Genomic DNA, 21809 nt, shown 5'->3' on the forward strand with positions numbered 1-21809 from the left:
AAATTTAATTACGTATGAAATTAAATCAACCAGGAAATTACAAAAATCATTCGAATTTAACAATGTGATAGAATCACCTATAACTTGTTACATCTTTGAAAGTCACTGAAGTTATTAAGAAGATGTAACAAATTTTTAGAATAATTATTTGAAATAAAAGTCACTAGGTAAGCAAAATAGGTTTTTATATCACATATTACCATTTGAAAAGTAACTTGTTATACAATAAATTAATACCGTATTCCATATAACGTTAAACAAATATTATAAACTTGAACATGCCAAATTAAAAATAAATTATCAAATAAATAAGAATATTGAAAGGGTAAAATTCTAAACTTGGAAAAGTTAACGCGTAGAGGAAATAATGAATGGTTTGAAGTAATCTTACCCTGATTGATGTCTTCCGTAAACCGGGGGTTCAGAGTGTCGTTGGCCTAAACAATCTCGACTGAGAACGCTTTCAAGAACATTTTATAAGATCCGTGATCTTTTGATTACGAAGTTCTATAGTGGAAACGAACTGATAGCTAGGAATTACACAAAGTCCAGAAGATCGCTACCTTTGATAAACCGACGATTTTGCACGAAGGTTACCGATTAAATTAAACACAACTGATACACGAACACTCGGTAGACATCTCAAGAAATATTTTATCTGATTGTTATCGTCAGACTGAGAAGAAGACTCTAGGATGCGGTTACTTGGGAAGTTGGTACAGGTGTCGTCTTCATTACTCCGTGGCATTTCTTTCGTTCGAGGGATCACGATTAAATTTACCCTATCAAATTTTTGTATTCGTGTAACTGTGTACACAAGCAATGTTGCTCTGTTAAAGAACGGAAGTAAGTGCAGATTCTAAGTCAAACTTGAACGTTCTTTTCGTGATTAATTCACACATTTTGGTTTTTATTTACGATAAAGTTCTGTGTGAAAACAAAAGTGAAATTTCCGTCGAATGCATTCCACATTGATTGAGGTTGAATTTATTTTTAGAATCTTCTCATCGTTGCATTACAAAAATAAGAAGAATCAAGAATGAAAACGGTTTTGCATATGACGAACGTGTTTTGTGCCTTGACGGTGGTTGAGTGCATCCCAGAATTACAGTTATTACAAGTTGTAAGTGCAACATAAAATCTTACTTGTATTCGAATATAAATAATATTTAACTGTTCTCTGTTCGAGCAATAAAAATTTCGGGAATAAATTTTACAGGTATTTGCTCATAAAACGTATGCCCCAATTCTGGATCTCATAAGCAGTAATGTTACGGATTCACCAACCAGTTTAACATACGAACACTTTATCAACGCTCCCCGCAGCATGCCCAACGTAAGTTGACAAAATTAAATAACTATACAAGTATCATTAAAAAACATTTAATACTGATTTCTGAAAACATTTTCGAGGTAATAAAGACGTTTGATATTGGACAAATAAAATTGTAAACGTAAAAATTATAAGTTTACAGTATATGCTTCAAAGAAAACAAATTGTTTGATTTAGCTTAGAAAAGTATTTCAATTATTATAGAAAGAGTGAAAAGTATTAATCTTTTCTTTTATTGCGTTTTGTATAATGCTATGTTATAACTAAATAACATATTTAACAAGACCGGCACAAATTATAAAAAATATCTGTAGTGTTCCATACCTTAGACTGTAGACTATCGTAAATATGACATGCAATGATTGCCTGCTTAAATTAATAGAATGGGTCGATATTTAGTAGGCCCTTATGAAATGAATCCTAATCGTACGAGCCAATATTGAACGAACTACATATTACCAAACGGGTTATGATTGTACAAACCTATATTGAGTGAGCTATAACTTTGGGAGAATTTAACATCATATTGAATTTTGCCTACACCTTTCCTAGCTGAAAACATAGTCTGCATTATATTCTTCAAACCATCTGTATTTCCTCTATATGTATTTAACAAAAGGTATTAGCTATGACATACTACCTGTGTATGTGTACAATATTAGCACATATATTTTGCTATTAATCCAATTGACAAAATCAAAATCAAATTATTACATTTAAACAAAGTTTAAGAATTTATAACCTTGGAATAAAACAGATGGGTCGGTGCGCGCACAGCTTTGGGTCCAGTGGCATGAAACAACCGATCATAACGTCATTTTTTGAGTCTCCATCGTACTGAAGGGCTCATTTTGAAGGGGAAGCTTCAAAGAAAATCATCATATTTTTTTTTACCCTTTACGCCCCTTATTGAAAAAACGCAAAAAAGAACTGTTTAAATTTTGCAACATTTTATAACAAATGGACGGAATTAAAAAAAATATTTTAAAATAGCCCAGTCTTTTATAAATAAAACAAAAGAAAATTTAGTTAAATCAGTTGAGTAGTTTCTGAGAAAAAAATTCATAAGTGAAGCCTATTTTCGCAAAAATGGGTAAAAATTGTTAAATTTGAAAGCTTGTTATTTCTTAATAAATTCGAAACCGGCAGAATGATGACTCAAACCCCTCCTAATTTCACACGGACTACAGTATTTCGATTAGAGCAAAATCGCAGATGATGACATCTAAAAGTGATCAATTTTTGTTACCATTTTTTGACGATAATACATGTAATTAAAACTAAAAGTTGTAGATTAATCAAATATACAAGCTAACTTAATTATTTAATTAACAAGTAAATACAATTAATTAATATTTCGTTACTTCCTATTTTTTACTTACAATCATAAATGAATGAAGTTAAGATATATATAAATGATGAAGTTGCAATCATTAAAATGAAGTTAAGATTTTAATTTAACGGCTAACAGGAGAACGAAACATAGAATACTTAACATACACTTATATTCACACCCGCCTTGTATTTTAATACATATCAAGTGTCAATAACACTGTTGAACAAAATAATGTCGCGACTGTCGCATATTTTTAAAAAGAAATCTTTTGAGTATAACAATTTGGCATCCCAGTATAATTTTATTGACATGACATAATAGTTGAGGCCATTTTCCTGTTTCGTTAAAAATAACAGAGACATCTCCTTCTAACGGAATTACTGAAACACCTTGCATGTAAGTACATGTGTATACTCGTATGTAAAATACTTATTTGCATTAACACAATCGTTACTAGATCCAGTTGGATCGAGAAGCGGATCGGTCATTGCAACATTAAGTATCAATAAATAATCAAGCATGTGATATTGTGTAATGGGATATTTAACATCGACAATGGATACATTTACCATTAAGTATAAAGTACGTGATATTGCGTAATCGGACATTAACATTTACGATGGAGTATATGTACATATAATAGTGAGTAATGGCAGCATCCTTCGGCAAAATGGCTATGTAAAACGAGGGAAACTACCACTCATCTCAACGCGATTACTACGCATTAATCGCATATCATAAATATTTGTTAAGTAAATAATAATATGAGACTTTGCGATTAGTGACACTATCACCTTATAAATTTATGTCGAATTTTTATTTAGTAGTTTAAATTATATTCAACACAAAATTTTGTATAATCCAATGGTAAAGAAATAGATTTGCTTAATTAAACATCGTGATTCATATTTTCGAAACAGCAAATTTTCAAATTTAAAATTGTTAAATTTCAAGTTCTCGATTAAAAAATTTTGGAATTTCTCAATTATCAAAGTTTTTAATTTACAAATATTCATGATTAGAAATAAATAAACTTTTAATTTGAAGAATGGTTACTATTAATAAACTATTAATTAAAACAATTTGTAGTATCAATAAATTATTTACTTAAAAGAGTTTTAATCATAATAAATTTTACGTTTACAAATTTACAACATTTTTAATGTTTTGAAATTGCCAAATTTTTAGATTCAGAAATATAGACATTTTTACACTTTCAAATTTATAAATTATTAAATTAACAAACTTTTATGTTTCACAATTGAAGGATTTTAAAATTTACATATATTCAAATTTTTAAATTCATTAATTTAACAAATTCAACTTACTAACTTATAGATTTATAAATGATTAAATTTAGAAATTTTCAAATGTTTGGATTTTCAAATATTCAAATGTTCAAATATTTAAATATACACACATCTAAATCTTCCAGCTTTAACTTCTTGAATATTTACTTAAATATGAAATATATACGAGATAAATAAAAATATATTTATATGTATATATTTATACATATATAAAATATTTACAGCTTATATTTGTAATTTTATATATAAGTATATTATTTATACACAGACGTATGTATTTTATTTTATATAATATATTATATAGTAAAGTATACTTATATATGAAATATATGGACAGATAGAATATTTTAATTGAACTATTAGTACTACAGCTTCTAAGCGTAAGCTATGTCTTTCAGAAAAATATTCCCGCAGCACCATCAGTTGTGCAGCTAATATTTTTAAAATAAAAGATTTTTAGTTTTTATTTGGAAACTTGAGAAGTTTTACGTTTCCAATTTGAATATTTGAAAATTTAGAAATTTAAGAATTAAGAAGCATAAAACTTTAGAAATTTCGAATTTAGAAACATAAAACTTTAGAAATTTCGAATTTAGAAACATAAAACTTTAGAAATTTCGAATTTAGGAAGTTTTATATTTGAACTGTTGAAATTTGCAAATGTAAGAAGTTGGGTATTTTGAAATTTGAAAATGTAAAAAGCTAGGAATTTTCTAATTTGAAAATGTGAGAAGACGGAAATTTGAAAATTCGAAACTTTTAAAATTTAGAAACTTGAGTATTTTTGAAAATTTACAATATAACAAATTGAAGACTTTAAAATTTATAGAACGTAATTGTAGGATTTTGAGAATTTTAGAATGTATTAGTTGGATGTTTTAGAATATAAAACTTTAAAAATGTTTAATAAGAACGCAAGTATATGTATAAATGTAGTTGTGTATATGCGTAAAAATTTGCTATCTTCATGGATTTCGGTACCTGCAAATGTCCTTGAAATCGATCTCCCTCGAATCCTATTGCAGTTATTGTCTTGACACTAATCTATATTCATGGATTTTGTATCCATGGAAGATCTTGAAATCGATCTCTCGTGAATACACAAATCCTGCTGTAGGTATTATCTTGACAATAATTTATGTATCTTCAATCTTTAGAATTTAATGGGTTAATTTTATTCAACAGGCTGGTATGCTTAACATGTACAACCTAGGAGCTCATTTACGTGAGGTTTACAATGAATTTTTGGGTGGCATATATATGGAAAAAACGATGAAAATGCAAACTGCTGATTATCCGTTATCGATGATGTCTGGCCAATTAGTGAATGCAGGTCTTTGGCCTCCGACGGAGATTCAGAAATGGAATAACGATATAAACTGGCAGCCGATACCAACAGGTCAGTAAAGAATGTTGATACGAGAGGAATTCGAAAAGAAAACGCGAGGAATGTTAAAGAATGTTCACATTGTTCGATATTGCCTTGTAGATTACGTGTCCATGTGCAAAGATACTCTGTTACTCGGAATGTATTGTCCAAGTTTTGCTTCTGAAACGATGAAAGTGTTGAATATGGATCAAGTGCGAGCAACAATAAAGGATCATTCAACTTTGTTCGAGGCTTTGTCTCGATACACTGGTATGGAAATTAGCCAGCCGTCTCAAGTGGCTTTATTATATGCTGTTCTTGAAACGCAAGTAAGATATATTTGATGGTCATTTTTAATTAATAACTCACACTCGAAAATACGACGGTTGACAAAAATAGTGGAAAAATTTTGTACGTTATAGTGCAATAGTACAATATTGTTTTATTTCCTTTTCATGCAAATATTTCCTAAATTAATATAGGTAACATTATGTATTTTAACGAGGATTGCATCGTATACTTTAACAAATAGATTAATTCCAGGATTCTTTCTCTACATTAAACTTATTTGAATACTAATTTTTTAATAAAACGTCAATAATAAAAATATTTTTTAATAAAACGCCAATAAAGTTGGATAAAATAATGAGAACTTTGTCAATTTAGAAAATTCTTTGTTAATATTGTAGAATAATATTTAATAATTAGAAAGATTAATGAAGCTTATTAGCAAAGTATGATTAGTTATAATTAATTAAATGCAACACAAATGGAACTTCACGAATTACAAATTTCTCGCGTCTTTATCTCACAATCTCTCACGAAGCAATGCTCTTTTTTCTTTGCTCCCAAAACATTCGATCACACCAAAAAGACAATCTTACAATCTTCTAGCAACCTTCATTACATGCAAACTTCAATCATACCATACGCAAGTTTCATTCATATTATGCACCCATGTCGATCATACAATTACATAGTACATACACACACACATACCACACTTTGATAATATTGCGTTGGGCCGCAATTGAATTTAATCCACAAGTGGAAGTGATGATTTCACTGGAAATTGTTGCCATTTTAATGATAAATTAATATTTCTAGAACAATGTAACATAAAAAAATGATACTGAAATTTCTTCATTAAAATTTAAACTACAATTATTTTCTATATAATATAAAACTAGCTAATAGTAATATAAAAATATTCGCATGAAGAGGAGACAAAATAAACCATACAGAGTCTACTTTTTTTAAAAAGAATGGTTCTATGCGTTTACAATGCATAGAAACAACAAGAGAGTGAAGTAGAATATTTCTTTGAAACTATTTTGCTTAATTCTATTGGACTAAGATCTGATATAAAAAGTACTTTCACTATTTTGTTCAACTCGTATAACTTTGTCATAAGCAAGTAGCAATTCGAATCTTCTTCAGTAACAGATTACTGAAATCACACGAAACTACTTTTTCATTGCACTGACTATGTTACTATTGGTTACTGATATCTTATCGATATCTTATCGATAAATCGTTAATGTCGTCCAGATTATTATTGGTAATACGAATAAAGCGTGAAGCCATAAAATCGATTAAAATAGAATGCAACGTATATTATCGATACACACTCTTTAATTTTCAAACTTCTATAGCCCTAAATTTAATTTCGCAATTTTCAAAATAGAAACTTACAAATATAGAAAATATCCAAAAGAAAGTTGAGTGTTTGGAAGCTCATAGAATTTATACAAATACAAATTTCAAGTCTTTAAATTTCCAAATTATCCAAGCACAATACAGTAGATTCGCATATAACGCAAGTTCCAACAACGCGAATTTCTATAACACGCCAAAGAAATTGAGTTTGCCATTTTCATATAACACGATTCTTCAAACGAAATAATAAAACATACGAATTATTTGCAGTTAAGAATTAAAATCTGCTTTTAGTGGGGCATTATAATATTTTCCTTATCGTATAAATTTATATAATTACATTTTTATTAAATTTGAATGAAATAAAATATTATTATATCCATTCATAATACTTTTTTCTTGAATCAACTACGTATATACAGGGTGTTACCTGTAACGCTACTCACGATTTTTCTCCCACTTGCAGCCACCTTACGAAAAAATGTTTAGGACAATATTTGCAGGGTGTGAAGTGCACAATAGATATTAGTAAAGCAAATTTTTAAAACAGTTTGTTCTCTTGGCAAAGTCAAGGTCACCTTGGGTTTTTTAAATAGGAACATACATTTTTTTTTATTCATAGCTTTAGAGGACATCGAGACGAATTCAAAACATATATTACATGATATTTTTACTAACATATTACACGATTTACAGAAGTGGAAATGTGAAGTAAAAGACCGGAATATTACGCGATGGAAGACGGCATACATTTTGAACATGTAATTAAAGTGTATGTTTCTTACATTCTAGTCGCGTGTTTACATTCAGTAATCTCTTTGGAACCAAATAATGGTTACACTACCAAAGTCAAAAGCTAACTACTTAACATTTCCACTTCTGTAAATCGAGTAATATGTTAATAAAAATATCATGTAATATATGTTTTGAATTCGTCTCGATGTCCTCTAAAGCTATGAATAAAAAAAAATGTATGTTCCTATTTAAAAAACCCAACCTTGACTTTGCCAAGAGAACAAACTGTTTTAAAAATTTGCTTTACTAATATCTATTGTGCACTTCACACCCTGCAAATATTGTCCTAAACATTTTTTCGTAAGGTGGCTGCAAGTGGGAAAAAAATCGTGAGTAGCGTTACAGGTAACACCCTGTATACCACTTATTTTTAAAATACCGTTCTATTCGATATAACATAGAAAATAAAATTGGATACAGCAATAATCACTTCAAATATGTTACTTTAGATTATACAATGTATACCGTACGTGAGAAAAATTTCATATAGCACGATTTCCCTACTGTATTTTTAAATTAAAAAATTTTAAACTTACAAAACTATCCAAATTTTTAACTCTAAAGATTTAAAAATGTAAGAATTAGAAATTTGAGCTTATATAAATTTAGAAATTTAGAAGTGTGGACGTAGAAGTAAATGTAGAAGTTTAAGAGTTTGAAAATTTGAAGATATAGAAACATGGAAATTTAAAAATATAGAAATTTAAAGATTTGAATATAAACAGTTTTCATATACAAAATGTTCTATTTATCAATGCCCACAAATATGTTGCACTTGTACCAGTTTGTGTACTGTGCTCTCACAAGTAGTTATCAATCAGTACTGCGAACCATGCCTAGTAGAAAATTACACTAACATTCAATTAGTAGATACAAGTTGGATAATAGTTTAATGATCACAGAGTCATTCTCACTGAATTCTGACTCAATTATGTTAACAAAATTCAAATTTTGATTTAAAAAGTGATCTATTTATACGTATAATAATTTGTAATCTTCTGCAATATATTTTGCTATTTAAAAATTTAAGTGAAAATGAATATTAACAACAGGCAGATCTGAATCAGACGCTTCCATATTGGGCGAGTGACGTATTTCCCCATGGAGAGATGTATAACGTGTCCTTGTTGGAGTATGACCTCCTTTCGCAAACTCTTCTGCAAAAACAATTAAACGGAGGGACGATCTTGAAAGAAATTTTAACAAATTCATTGTCGTATATTAGTGGAAAAATATCGAAAAAAAGAAAGCTCATGATGTACAGTGGAAACGAGAGGAACATTATAGGTGTTTTGAAAAGTTTGGATTTGTGGTCGCCACATATTCCTAACGAGGCTGCCTCGATAATATTCGAAATGTATTTTGATAATGAAACTGAAACCTACGGTATGAAGGTAAGTTCTGGTCATTATTATTTAATTAAACCATTCGAATTAATTTTCAGAATAATCAGGAATACATCTTTTAACAAATTAAATTGAATTAAATACTCGTTAAGAACATATTATAAAATCTTTAAAGCAAAATTTTATCATAAAATAAAAAATAATTTCAAAAAATTATTTTCTAGAATAATTATTTTAAATCAAAAAATGATTTTAAAGAATGTAATATCTCACATATTTTTTTATTAATGATACCTGATAATAACAATTGTATTTCTATTTGACAATAATACTCTTTGCACTCGAGATAATATTCGATAGCTAGAGATCATATGAAATTTATTAATTATGAATCTTTATTATTGACACCTCTAAATAAGTGAACAGAAGGTGTTACTTCAAAAAACTTATTTTAAATAGGGAATTATTTTTCAGAATTATTTAATCATTGTTAGTTTTTAAATCCCTTATGTTTCCATGAATTAGAAAGTTATACATGCTTTTATCAGAAAATAATGTATTAATCTTTATAATTTTTATTCTTCATTAATTATGTATTCTATTAAATTTTTAAAGTTATTCGGAAACATAATTTTATTTACTCTGTATACCATGCGATGGATTATTCTGATTTCCATAGCAAGTCATAATATGTAGTTTATAAAACAGAACTTCCGTATTCACGGTTTCTCTTATCCACAATCGACTGATTAAAATCGTGATATATTAGCCGTTTATTTTAAAAGTAGGGCAAGTCCATCTCTGAAAAAAGGAGATCATAGTAACAAATAAAAGTTAATATGATATTTTTATCCGTATAGAATCTATAATTAAAATAATTAAACTTCCCTTATATTTGAGCGATGGAAGTTTGACTGATTAACGGTATTGGAAAAATGTATATATTTTGCAAGTAGTGAAATTTGACTAAGGTAAACCTTCGTAATATGCCAATACTGCAAAAACTTACAAATTGTATAATATTAGTGGTATAAGTAACCTTAATATAGTATGTGAGAATGTGATGCAGATCAATCTAAAAAGTCAACACGATTTTGGTTTTGACAACAATTTGATCCTTTAACATTTTCACTATCATTTGAAAATTATTTACGAATTGCAATTTGTTTTATTCGAAAGATTGAATAATACATCTTTTTGTTCAAAAAAATTTCAACGATACTTATAACTGTGATGCATCTGAAAGTGAAATTGACAGGTAATAATAACAAAATAAAAATATTTTTCTGGGTAATAACGCTACTCCAATAATGTATCAGAACAACTCAATTTTTCCGACGGTGAATACGCACAGTTTATTTCGATTATTATATAACACACGTATTATAATTCAGTCTGCGAGTGACATCAATATTACAATCCAATGCCTAAATACTTGATCCCGCAACGAAAGTCTTTGCAAAATATAAGTAAGGTCCGTAATTACAAACGAGTACGTCCCGTAACAACAAGATATAAAGTATAATCCGTAATGCCAAATACGAAATAAATCTGGAAGTAGAGAAGTCCGTAGCGACAAATTATAAGAGAAGTCTCGTAACGACAAATATAAAGAATGAAGCGCGTAGCAACAAATATAAGAGAATGAAGGAAATGAAGCGCGGGCCCGGTGCCCTCGCTTATTTTATACGTTTCACTCCCCTGCGACGTCTCCTAGCAACCACCCGATTTCTTCGAAATCTGCCACGTGCCCTCCGTCGACCTTGGCTTCGCGGTCATCCATCTACGACCGATCCTCGCGATGCCGCCCGCCCTTTGCGGCCGAGCCGCCGCGCCGCCACGCCGCGCACCGATACCGATGTCGCGCCGGCACTTGCCGGTATCCGCCGTCAAACGGAGCGGTCCGCGCCTTTGTACTCGTTTCTCGAAAATTACGCATCAGGCGACGTCGCCGAGGAGTGCCTTTCTTTTCTGCCGAAGTGCGCACCTGGGTTCGCCGGCATTTTGCGGTGGATCAAATACTTATTAATTGGCATTTTTCTCGGAATTTCAGAGCATGTGCCACGTGCCACTTTTGCCACGTGCCACTGCCACGTGCACCACGCACGTGTACATTTCTTAGAAAAATTAATTATCTATCGTCTTCGAGTGCGACCGATCCCGCAGACAGCTAGCCGGAACGCGGGGCAAGCAAGCTCGCCCCCGCCCGGGTTCTCACCTCTCCCGAGCGGAGTGGCCCTCGGTGTTTTGGTGAGCACCACCACTCCCGGGCGGATTGGTTACCCCCGGTGCTACGATGGTGTTTTTCATGCCGAGACACTCATGGTGTTCGACGAATACGGCCACAGGTTTCCCCGTGCACGTAGGGCTTCGAGACATGGAAACTCGCCATGCCTGCTGCTTTTGACCAGTCGTCCCCGAAAACCCCGCTAAATTCATTAAATCTTATGTTTATCTTTAAATTTTCATTCCATGCTCTGAAATGTCTCAATTGGCCAGTTCTATCCGTAACAAATAAAATTTTCACTTCTAAGGAATACTATTATTTTTATTATATTTATCGAAATGGGACCCTTAAGAAGTAGTAATAAAAAAAGAATCTTGAAGACAGAGTCTGAATATGAAGACAATACAGATCAAAATGATTCAAAGAAATAAAGAGAAAAAATGTCGGAACAACTGAAATATTATCCGTTTCATTAACAATTACAATAATTTAATCATTTTGAAAATGTGGCAAATGCACTTGGGTATAACAAAACCTTTATTTCTTTTAGCTAACATTTCAAACATTATTGGGTTATAAACATGCATTATCTACCACTACAAAATACAATAAATCTGTCTATTCATGGTAACCAATATTTTTAAATATATTGAAACGCAACTGCATAAATATCTCACAATAACAAAAAATGGAATTGTCCTACTTTCAAAATAAACGGCTAAATATGAGAAAGAGTCCACACCACTCCTTAACTATCGATTGGCAAGATTTCACATTTAGAAATTAAGAAATTTTTAGATTTTTTTACATACTTTCAAAGTAAAACACCAAAATTATAATTTTTCTAATTTGGGATTTCAAAAATTTGAACATGTTAATATTTGGCAATTTGAAAATTTACAAATTGCAAAATTTAGAAATTTGAGATTTGGAAATTGAATAATTAAAAATTTGGAAAATATAAAATTAACAAATTTAGAAATGTACGAAATTGAACAAATTTTAGAATTTAGAAAATCGAAAATTTAAACATTCGGAATCTTAAAAATTTATTTTGGTGCAAACTGGAAAATTTTTTAATTTAGCAATTTGGAATTTGAAGATTTTTTAATTTGGAAACTTATTTTGGAAATTTAAAAAAATAAGACGAAGATAGTTGTGGTAAGCAAATTTCGAGTTCCCCAACCAAAAATTGAAAGAGCAAAAGCTGTCTTAAAATCGAGAAAAGTTTCACTTCGAATATTTACAAATAAATCATTATCATTTCAGATTAATTACTACACAGGAGTGGAAGGAGAGACTATACCTTTAAAGTTAAATAACTGCACGAAAATCTGTCCGATGAAAATATTTTTAGATTCAATATTCGATCTGTTGCCACAAAATGAGCATACATTATGTCATTGGAAGAAGATCGAATTTGCAGATCAACATAATTTTGTAATAATTGATAGTGCGATGTATAGTAGTACTACATCGTATAAATTAAAAAGTATTATGATTAGTTTGTTACTAATAGTTACTTTATTTATATTTTAATCAATTCTATCAACTGTTAGATTAATCTAATTAATTTTTAAACATTTTTAAAAGAAAAATTCAAAAACGACCCTTTGTGATCGCATTAAAAATGTATGTATATATTTAAATTTTACACACTAGTCTTGTAAAATATACATTTCACTAATTGAAATTTCAATAATTTTTATAACAATTCAAGGTTAGTATAAGTACACAAAAAGGTGCTATAACATATTAAGAAAACTTGTGTACATTTCTACTTAAGGATAAATTGAGCATAAACAGAAAAAAAATATCTCATCACTTATTTTTGATCTTTCGAAAACTCAGGAAGAAACTGGAGCAAGTCTGTTATACATATTAATAATAGACGTATATCAATGGAGAATTTAGAAATTTAAAAATCCGGAAATTCGAAAAATTTTGAATTTGAAAATTTGAGAATTTCAGGATTTGGGAATATGAGGATTCAATATATAGAAATATATAAATTAAAAAAATAAAAAATTTTTTATTTAGAAATTTGAATATTTGTGATTTTGTAAATTTGGAAATTGAGTTACTCCAACATATGAGAATATGAAAGGTTTGACATTTGAAATTTAAAAAATTACAAATTTGGGAATGTTAGAACTTGAAAATTTGAAAAATCTGTCAATTTTGGAATTTAAGAATTCAGCAATATGTTAACTTCGGAATTTAGTAATTTGAATTTTTAAATTTCGAATTAATCTATTTGAAAATTTTTATTAATATCTATTAACAATTCGGAAATATTGAAAATATTAATTGTCTTCAAGCACACGTTATCTTCACATACTGGCTAACGATAAGTCGTACTTACATGATGATGCGATGGAAGGAGAACGAAAATAATATTATATATGTATGTCTATGTATAGTATACATTTTAGAGATGTATTATATGATCGTTTATTTATTATAATGTACAAAGAGTAGATAAAAGAATATTCTGTGCGCGATGTATTAAAATTTTACATAATATTGTAAATATACCATTGTGATTAAAAGTTACGTTACTTATCTACGTGTAATTAAATTGATTAACATCTGCAACTTGTCCACAAATAGACTACAATTTTCCACGGAAATCACCATGAAATCATTTAAAACTATTAACCATCTCCGTTCTCTAATTTCTGCCTTATCCTCTATTATTACATCTTCGCATGTTAATTGTTTTTTCCATAAATCAGTAATAGAGAGTACCGTTTCCTCCACAAACTGACTGTGCTCTTCATTCAGAAATATCAGCCAATATTTTTGTAAACAAATATTCAAAGCATACAATAGAATATGTAATTGGTTAATTGTATCATACACATCAGCTTTGTTGCTTTTCGTCAGACCAATTAAAATACTTTCGTAAGATTTTAGTTTGTCGATTAAATAATTAATTGTTTCAGTGCAAATTTTTGCAGAATTGCATAACTCTAAGATAATGGATACGTGATAGGTGAGTATTGTAACCTAGATACAAGAAAATAATTTTTAACAAGAATTATAATGTAATTTAAGATAATTATAATGTAATATGTAAATTTATTTACTAACTATAAATAAATATAAACAAAATATTTATTTACTAGCTATAATTTATTTACTAACTATGAAACATTTTAAAGCGTTGAGAAATTAAACAGTCAATTTGCGGAATAATTCCCAGGAAATTAACTTCTGAAGAAATTAAAAAGTTTAAACACGATTAAAACCTAAAAAAACCAGTTCATCATATCATATTTTTATCTACCAGTTCTATGACAAAAATTGATATTATAAAATTTATAACTCAGTAAGTTCACTACAAAAAGGGCTCTATAAAGTTTTTTAGTAGAAATAACCGTTTTTGAAATATCATATTTTACAACTAAAAATGATTAATTTCGAAGATTGAGGATGGATTACTAAAGTTGAAGCACGTATTGAACATAAATAAAAATATTTTTTGTGAATGAAACAAAGATAAATAATAATTATTAGTTATATACAGGGTGTCCACGCCTAACAAGTGTGTCCCCCATGTTCAACTGATGAGGGAGCTTGTCGGAGGGAGAGAGTTTTAGTGGGTAGGCGCTGAAACTGTCCATACTAGGTGGGCGCCGTAGGTGAGATTCTCACACTACCTGGACTATCTTTCCAGGTGTTCATCAAGGATTTCTCTCTTCCATAAAACAAAAAAAAACGCCTAAGTGTGACAGTGCGATATTTCACGAACTATTGATGACACGAAAAAGTGCTTATATGAAAATTGCAGGATAAAAGGGCTCTATGTTTTGGTGTAAAGAAAATTTTCTTAATGTCATTAATATAAAAGATATGACGGTAAAATTTCGTTTTTTAAATGGAACTATATATTTTATTTCGATCACGCGATAGTGCTTTCCAAAATGAATTTATTAAGATTTAATGTATTTACACGATTTTTATTAGTTTTCAAGATATAACACCTAGACATTTACTGATTTTTATCAGAGACGTCTCAATTTGAGTAGTAAGTCATAAAAACGGTCTTATCGTTGCGGCAAGTGCCGCATATTTGACTCTGCCTGCCGAAACCTATTGCCGGGAGTCTACGGTCCCAGTGGTAAGTCCGAAGAGTAAAAACGTGGAAAGAATTATCCATTACGGTCTAAGTTTTCCGCATCGAGGATGATGAACAATTCTTATATATATATGATAAGGCATAATCTTACATCAAATTATCTTTTATTGCAATTTATTTGAAAATTTGATGATGCAAAACTGCAACGCACTTTATACTAATGGCGCTGATTTAGTTCGAGAAAAAAGAAATCAATATAACGTTGTGTGTTAGAATACTAGTACATACTTACTTGATATACTAGTACCTGATGTACTTATTCATGTCATGTTTTAAAAGAGACCTTCCAAAAGTTATGCGCAATCATAAACACTATCAAGCCAACAAAAAATCTTCAAAATGAGAAATAACCATAATTTTTTTTGTATTTAAAAGAACATCACGGAATAATCCTAAAGGTAATATCACGTTAAAAATAGCGCTCAATAATACGGTTCAAAAATCATGATTAATGTCAAAAGTATGAAAATTGGAACCATCAATACATACATGTATGTATAAATGGTTATTCCTAGAAAAAACATTCATACGACCACTTTTATAAATAACTTCCAAAGCTTTATAACTATTTTTGTCATAAAATTGATGAATAATAAAACATTCACAAAAAACGATTTTTGTAACATTCAATCAAAGGTTTAAGAGGAATCACATCGAGGAGGACTTCTGACAAACTATTTAAAACGCTGAAATAACAACTCAAACAAAAATACAGCGTAGTAAGAATTATTCTGCGAAAATATCCTACTTTCCCTAAACTGATAATATTCTTTTTAATAAGTTCATAAATTCACCTGATTCAATTCAGTATTTTCTATACTTTTATTTAGCGTGTTTGTTACCGCCTGTATTATTTCTTGTGTGCACGCAGTTGTCTTATTTTCAGCTTCAAAAACTTCACAGAAACTTAATACTGCATCTACTGCCTGTTCCTCCAAAGTGTTCTTCCAACATTTCTTTTTCATATACTGCTTAGCTATTTTTTCATTTTGCAAAACTGAAAGAATCACCGTCACCGATTGAAAAGCTACATCATCGGCATGTAAAGCATTCAACGTAAATCTCAACCACTCGGAAGAAATCTTTTTTTCTTCTTTTTCTTTTAAATCTCTCTCAAGAAATCTCTTTTTCGTCTCTGGTATTTCTCCTTCCATTTCATGCGTAACTTGCAATCTTTTTTTCTTATTGTTACCTGATTCATGTTCTTTGTCTTCGCTTATATCTATTTCCTTTTGTGAATATTCATTCTCTGAGCACGATAGCATATCTTGATTTCCAGCGCAATGGGATTTAATCTGATTTATATTTTCATCATTTCTATAATGACCAGATAAGTTATATTCGCCAGAAATCCAGTCTCTATCAATCACGTTTGTAGTAATATTTTCCAAATCATCCGTATTGTGCACGCTATTGTCTTTTCGATAAGGAGTAATAACGGCGATCTCCTGATTAAATAAAATATTACTATCTTCGTTTTGAAGAATATCATTTAAGGGAGTACATTCCGCGTGCAGCTGACACGTGTCATAAGCACTGTCTTTTTGGAGGGAATTAATAATATCATTATCAATCTGATTCAAAGAAAGAGAATAATTTTTATTATGTAAATTTGAATCAGACACTTGTGACTGTTGTATATTTATTTGTTTACATGACTCGAAAACACATTCGTGATCATTACCACATAAGCAATCGGAATCTTGTCTTTGAAAAGAACATTCTCCATCAAATATGGTGGAATCAGATGTCAAAGAAGAATTATTTTCATTGGAAGCGACAACAAGGTTATGTTCCGGTTCTAGGAACTCCTTTTGCAAATTTATATTGTTCTGCGACAGCAATGAAAGTTCTTCTATTGAGTTATCAACAATAAGATTAATTTTGTGCAACTTTTGATCTTTATTCCACGTTGAGTTATTATTAACTTTATTATCTACAGAATCACTAAACATGTCTGAAATCGATGAATGTGTTTCATCCGAATCTGCAATTATGCGACATTTCAAAATTGGTTCGTTCCGTGTAAAGTTTTGAGTATTCAAGGATTTTTCAGAATTTGAGGGAGAGTAAAAGGTTGAAGAACTGTTTCCAATGGAAACTCTGTCATCTGATTTTGATTGTTGTCGATGGCCAGATTGTGACAAATCAAGTATTTCTGTTGATTTTACATTGGATAATAAATCGATGTTGTTGTGGTACTCTGAATCACTGTCAGAAGCTCCACTGTTTTCTTGATCATCTGTTCCAGCAGTTATTATTTGGTGCTCAGAATCCTCTCCTACAAATGATTTGCTACAATTTTGAGTATAACATTAGTTGTAATCAAACTTTAATTCAACATTGAGCTGTAACGAGTTAACCGATTTCATATCGATAAACCACTCATTCTCAAAGTGTAAATACACTACTTAATCAAAATTATAACGTTGTTCATCTTTATTTAGTTTACTATTATGGATATACTATTGCTTCTCCCAGTTCCAATATTATAGAAGGATATAACAACAATATTATCAGAAAAATATCGCACTTTTTACTATTATGGATGTAAGTACTATTGCTTTTCCCAGTTGCAATGTTATAGAAGGATATAACAACAATATTATCAGAAAAATATCGCACTTTTTATATATACAATAAATTATTGCTTTTTTGAGGGTAATTGGTTCCTAGGTTTGTACAGAAAAATAAGTTTATACAAGACCGTTCCTGCAGTTGGTTATCTTGATGCGAAACCAACACTGAAGCTCATTTAACTTTTATCCATTATTTAATTAAGAATTTAAAATACAATATTTATTTCTCTATTCCTACATAGATGAAAAACGTCGATATATATACATAGTTTCAAATAGTTATTATGCAAAAGAAACATTTTTTAATTTTTATTTTCATACGATAAGACGAAGTTTTCTAAGATGGAAATTTGACATGAATATTTTATTTCACGTATACTTATTATAAGGACAACTATTAGTATTAAATATAATGAAGGCAAAATAGATTGTTTTCGTACATAGCTGTATTGTAAGTTGGATAAAAATTGAAATTAAATTTTACCTTAGCGTTATAACAACTAAATATTTTAAATATATTTATAGTCTCCTGGCATATAACAAATTTTATCGCCTATACGAAAATTAGAGGTTAAAATGATGTTTCCTACCCACTTAACACATTAAGGACCGCAAAGAAATCTGTATGACATACGCCTGGGACCGCACGTTTTTAGGCAAACTTGTACGTTCTAAAATCATCATAACTTTGTTATTTATGAAGCAATTTTTGTGAAACTTTCAGAAATTGTACAATAAGATGCATTTTAGGTATTATTAAAAAAAATTATGTTTTTTAATAATTATTATAACTTTTTTACTTAAAAAATTAATTTGTACGAAATTTTCAGAAATTGTAAAATAGGATGCACTTTACGTATTATTAAAAAAAATTGTCTTATAATAATTATTAAAAAATTTTATTTAAAAATAAATTTCACCGAAGTTTCTAGTACTTTTTTAAAGTATGATATTGTGTAAAACATCAGTAACAGACGGAACGCGAAACACGAGAAAACTCATGAGCGGTCCTTAATGTGTCAAGATACACAAAACAGTTATAGTTTTACTTGCCGTTGAGTATGCACGTATATTTTCAGCTGTATATAAACATAATTTAATTATGCCAAGAAGCTGAAACGTCAATAATCATAAAAAAGTTGTATTTATTATTCTTATTAACCACAATTTTACATATAATATAAAGGATCGATCATAGATTTAGGCTGCCCGGGTGCTGTAATTCCTTGTGCACCTCCGTCAGGAACGATCCTAAACTCATTTATGTACAAGAAAACCACTTACTGATTAATTACAGTAAAAATTGGTTGTAGCTAATAAGTGCGATTAACCTATTATGATTAAGCCACTGCAAAGTTCAGATTTTAATGCCCTTAATGAGTTTCTAATTAAATTTGTATCAATTTCTTCTCATATTTTAACAGTTACAATTTTCAATTATTCAACAATAGAATATTTCTTTATTCTTTTCGTAAATCCTATTCACTAATATCCTCCATATATTTTCAACGATATTTATCCAAAAAACATGTCGGCCGTTTCAAAATTTAAATACTGTAATCTTTTATGGCTGGTTTCTTTCATAGCTTAAATAGTAATTTAGCTATAGTTAAATTGAAATAATTTGTATTATTATATATGTACAAAATATGTACACTCAAAGTTCCCCATATCATTACATTACCTGTGTTGGAATTAGGCGTTGAAGAAATATACATATTTTCAACTTGAATTAACGATTTTCTAGATTGCTCGCAAAAAACAAAATTTGGTTAAGATGGTTCAGATGACTTTAATTCTCATCAATGCAATATTCGAAAAGAAAAGAAAAATCGTCCAACGTATAATTTTGCAGCAGGCAATGTAATGGTGTGGAATGTTCTCAATATATTTTAAAAACTTCCAGTTGCAAGAATAAATAGCATAAGACATCAAAGTTTGTTATAATCGCATGTGCTCTCTTATCTTATGATCATATTTTAACAGAATTCCTATTCAACATACTACTTTTACACAACGTGCCTTTAAGAATCACAATATCCAAATTTACAAATGGCCGACATGTTATTCGAGAATGAATATCAGTGCGTATGTATACAAAATATTTGTGAACAGCTTTTATGAAAAAAAAACAAAATATATTCAACTGTTTAAGAATGAAAAACAATAATTGTTAACGTATAAAATAAAATTAATATTAATTTAATAGAAACCTTGTTAAAAGCATTAATATCTGAATTTGTCAGTTATTACTTTTAATGGAGCAGTAATTAATTATTAAAAACAATTTCTATTGTAATCTCTAAGCTTATTAAAAAAAACATTTATGTATTTAGTAACTAAGTAAATTTCTATTTTTGCCTGTACCACAAATAGTATTTTCCATAAAACAGATAACAATTCATTATGTATGTAAAAATTACAAAATCTTTCTTGATACCAGTGTCTTTCTTACATTCCCATTTCATACTGCAAGAAAGCAAAAGTATTATCCATAACAGTAGATTTGCTAAAAACAAAGTGAATTTATAATTTTTTACTTTTTGTAGTTCAACGAAAGTTGACTGAAAGTATTAAATTTTCAATATATTAGAAGTATTATCTTGATGTCAAAAAAATACTAACCATGAGACAAATATTTGGTAAAAAATATTTAAAAAATTTGATTACTTGTGTTTTGAATGTTATTCCACTGTTTATGAAATATTAAATAATACTGCTCAATGGAAACATCTTTCATAGATCTTATAGCTGATTTTAACCATACTATAGCTTGCACAAAATTTAAATCAGCTTCATACTCTTCTGCGTAATTTGCTAACTTTTCCGAAACTTCAAAAAGGTTTGATGGTACATTTATAAGGTGCTTGCATCGATAACAAATCATATCATTGTTTTTCTCAAAATTGCTTAATTTCTTTTCGTTCATTTCCAGTACAAGATCCTCGATATCAGGTGAACATAAATCTTCGTTATCTTTCGATGCATTATACAGAGAGTCATCTATATTATTAATTAATTATAGAAATATATTACTGTATAAATAACTACATGTACTGCATCTAATATTTTATAACTATTCAACAACCTATATTAGATGACTAACAATGCAAATTTTTCTGGTACGCTTGGTGTAATTGAAAAAGTAATTTATTCCGAATTCTAGTATGAATGTTTATTTGTTTATCGTTTGTATCAACGTTATTCATTTCTATTAAAACTACAAGATTATTGATCAATATTGTTAAAGTAAATATACTTGCTTGTTAAATGTAAGTTCATATATAACTCATTTTCTTTAAACTACAAAAAATAAGTATTGGATTCAAATTTATATACTACGTTTCACGAGAGCGGTATAATCAAATCTGAAACAGCATGTCTCAAACTTACAAAGAGAAAGGCGTCTAATAACGCAAGCGAGTAAATTCTACGCGCTAGATATAAATTTAATATTTTGAATCGGAATTGCTATTTATTTGTATTAGATTTGCTGATAACAAAAATATACATAAAATTATAACTTAATAATATTTATTTTAAAGCGTGTATTTTACGTTTCTTAAAAATAATTATCGTTAACAAAGATGATACTATTTAACCTGTTTTATGCGTTCTGTTGCGCGTAAAATATGCGCACCAGATCGGGAGATGAATTCTTTGACTAGGGCAAATTTACATGTGATTACTACTTTTTACTTTTACTTTCTT

The 21809-nt window shown here is 29.3% G+C and overlaps 3 protein-coding genes across 3 annotated transcripts in view; 1 reads left to right on the forward strand and 2 right to left on the reverse strand.

Annotated features, from left to right (window-relative positions):
* Positions 1–410, reverse strand: part of Acph-1 (venom acid phosphatase) — a 33525-nt gene extending 33115 nt beyond the window's left edge. The window contains exon 1 of the mRNA XM_076529410.1: positions 392–410. The gene's annotated coding sequence lies outside the window, so the exon portion shown is untranslated. The remainder of the gene's footprint in view (positions 1–391) is intronic.
* On the forward strand, positions 223–13897 carry LOC100876590 (venom acid phosphatase Acph-1). Its single transcript, XM_003706061.3, has 7 exons — positions 223–846; positions 998–1123; positions 1220–1336; positions 5165–5378; positions 5469–5677; positions 8855–9196; positions 12645–13897. Exons 2-7 carry the CDS (start codon positions 1040–1042, stop codon positions 12912–12914), a joined length of 1236 nt encoding a protein of 411 aa, XP_003706109.1. The 5' UTR covers positions 223–846; positions 998–1039; the 3' UTR covers positions 12915–13897.
* A 40-nt stretch (positions 13898–13937) lies between these two features.
* Positions 13938–21307, reverse strand: LOC105663375 (uncharacterized). The gene is made up of 4 exons (XM_076528961.1): positions 21205–21307; positions 20769–21101; positions 16314–17800; positions 13938–14387 (listed from the first exon to the last, which is right to left on the reverse strand). Exons 1-4 carry the CDS (start codon positions 21305–21307, stop codon positions 13938–13940), a joined length of 2373 nt encoding a protein of 790 aa, XP_076385076.1.
* Positions 21308–21809: the final 502 nt, after the last annotated feature.

Source organism: Megachile rotundata, chromosome 1 (genome assembly GCF_050947335.1).
Source record: "Megachile rotundata isolate GNS110a chromosome 1, iyMegRotu1, whole genome shotgun sequence".
NCBI classification, from domain to species: Eukaryota; Metazoa; Arthropoda; class Insecta; order Hymenoptera; family Megachilidae; genus Megachile; species Megachile rotundata.

Excerpts from the sequence above, each read along its gene's own strand:
- LOC100876590 (XM_003706061.3), top strand. The coding sequence starts at position 1,040 with ATGAAAACGGTTTTGCATATGACGAACGTGTTTTGTGCCTTGACGGTG. Across the intron at positions 1,337-5,164 it reads CTCCCCGCAGCATGCCCAAC|GCTGGTATGCTTAACATGTA; the intron begins GTAAGTTGACAA and ends TTTATTCAACAG. Across the intron at positions 5,379-5,468 it reads CTGGCAGCCGATACCAACAG|ATTACGTGTCCATGTGCAAA; the intron begins GTCAGTAAAGAA and ends ATTGCCTTGTAG.
- LOC105663375 (XM_076528961.1), bottom strand. The coding sequence starts at position 21,307 with ATGAATAACGTTGATACAAACGATAAACAAATAAACATTCATACTAGA. Across the intron at positions 17,801-20,768 it reads GAATAACATTCAAAACACAA|GAGAGGATTCTGAGCACCAA; the intron begins GTAATCAAATTT and ends AATCATTTGTAG. Across the intron at positions 14,388-16,313 it reads AAAATACTGAATTGAATCAG|GTTACAATACTCACCTATCA; the intron begins GTGAATTTATGA and ends TCTTGTATCTAG.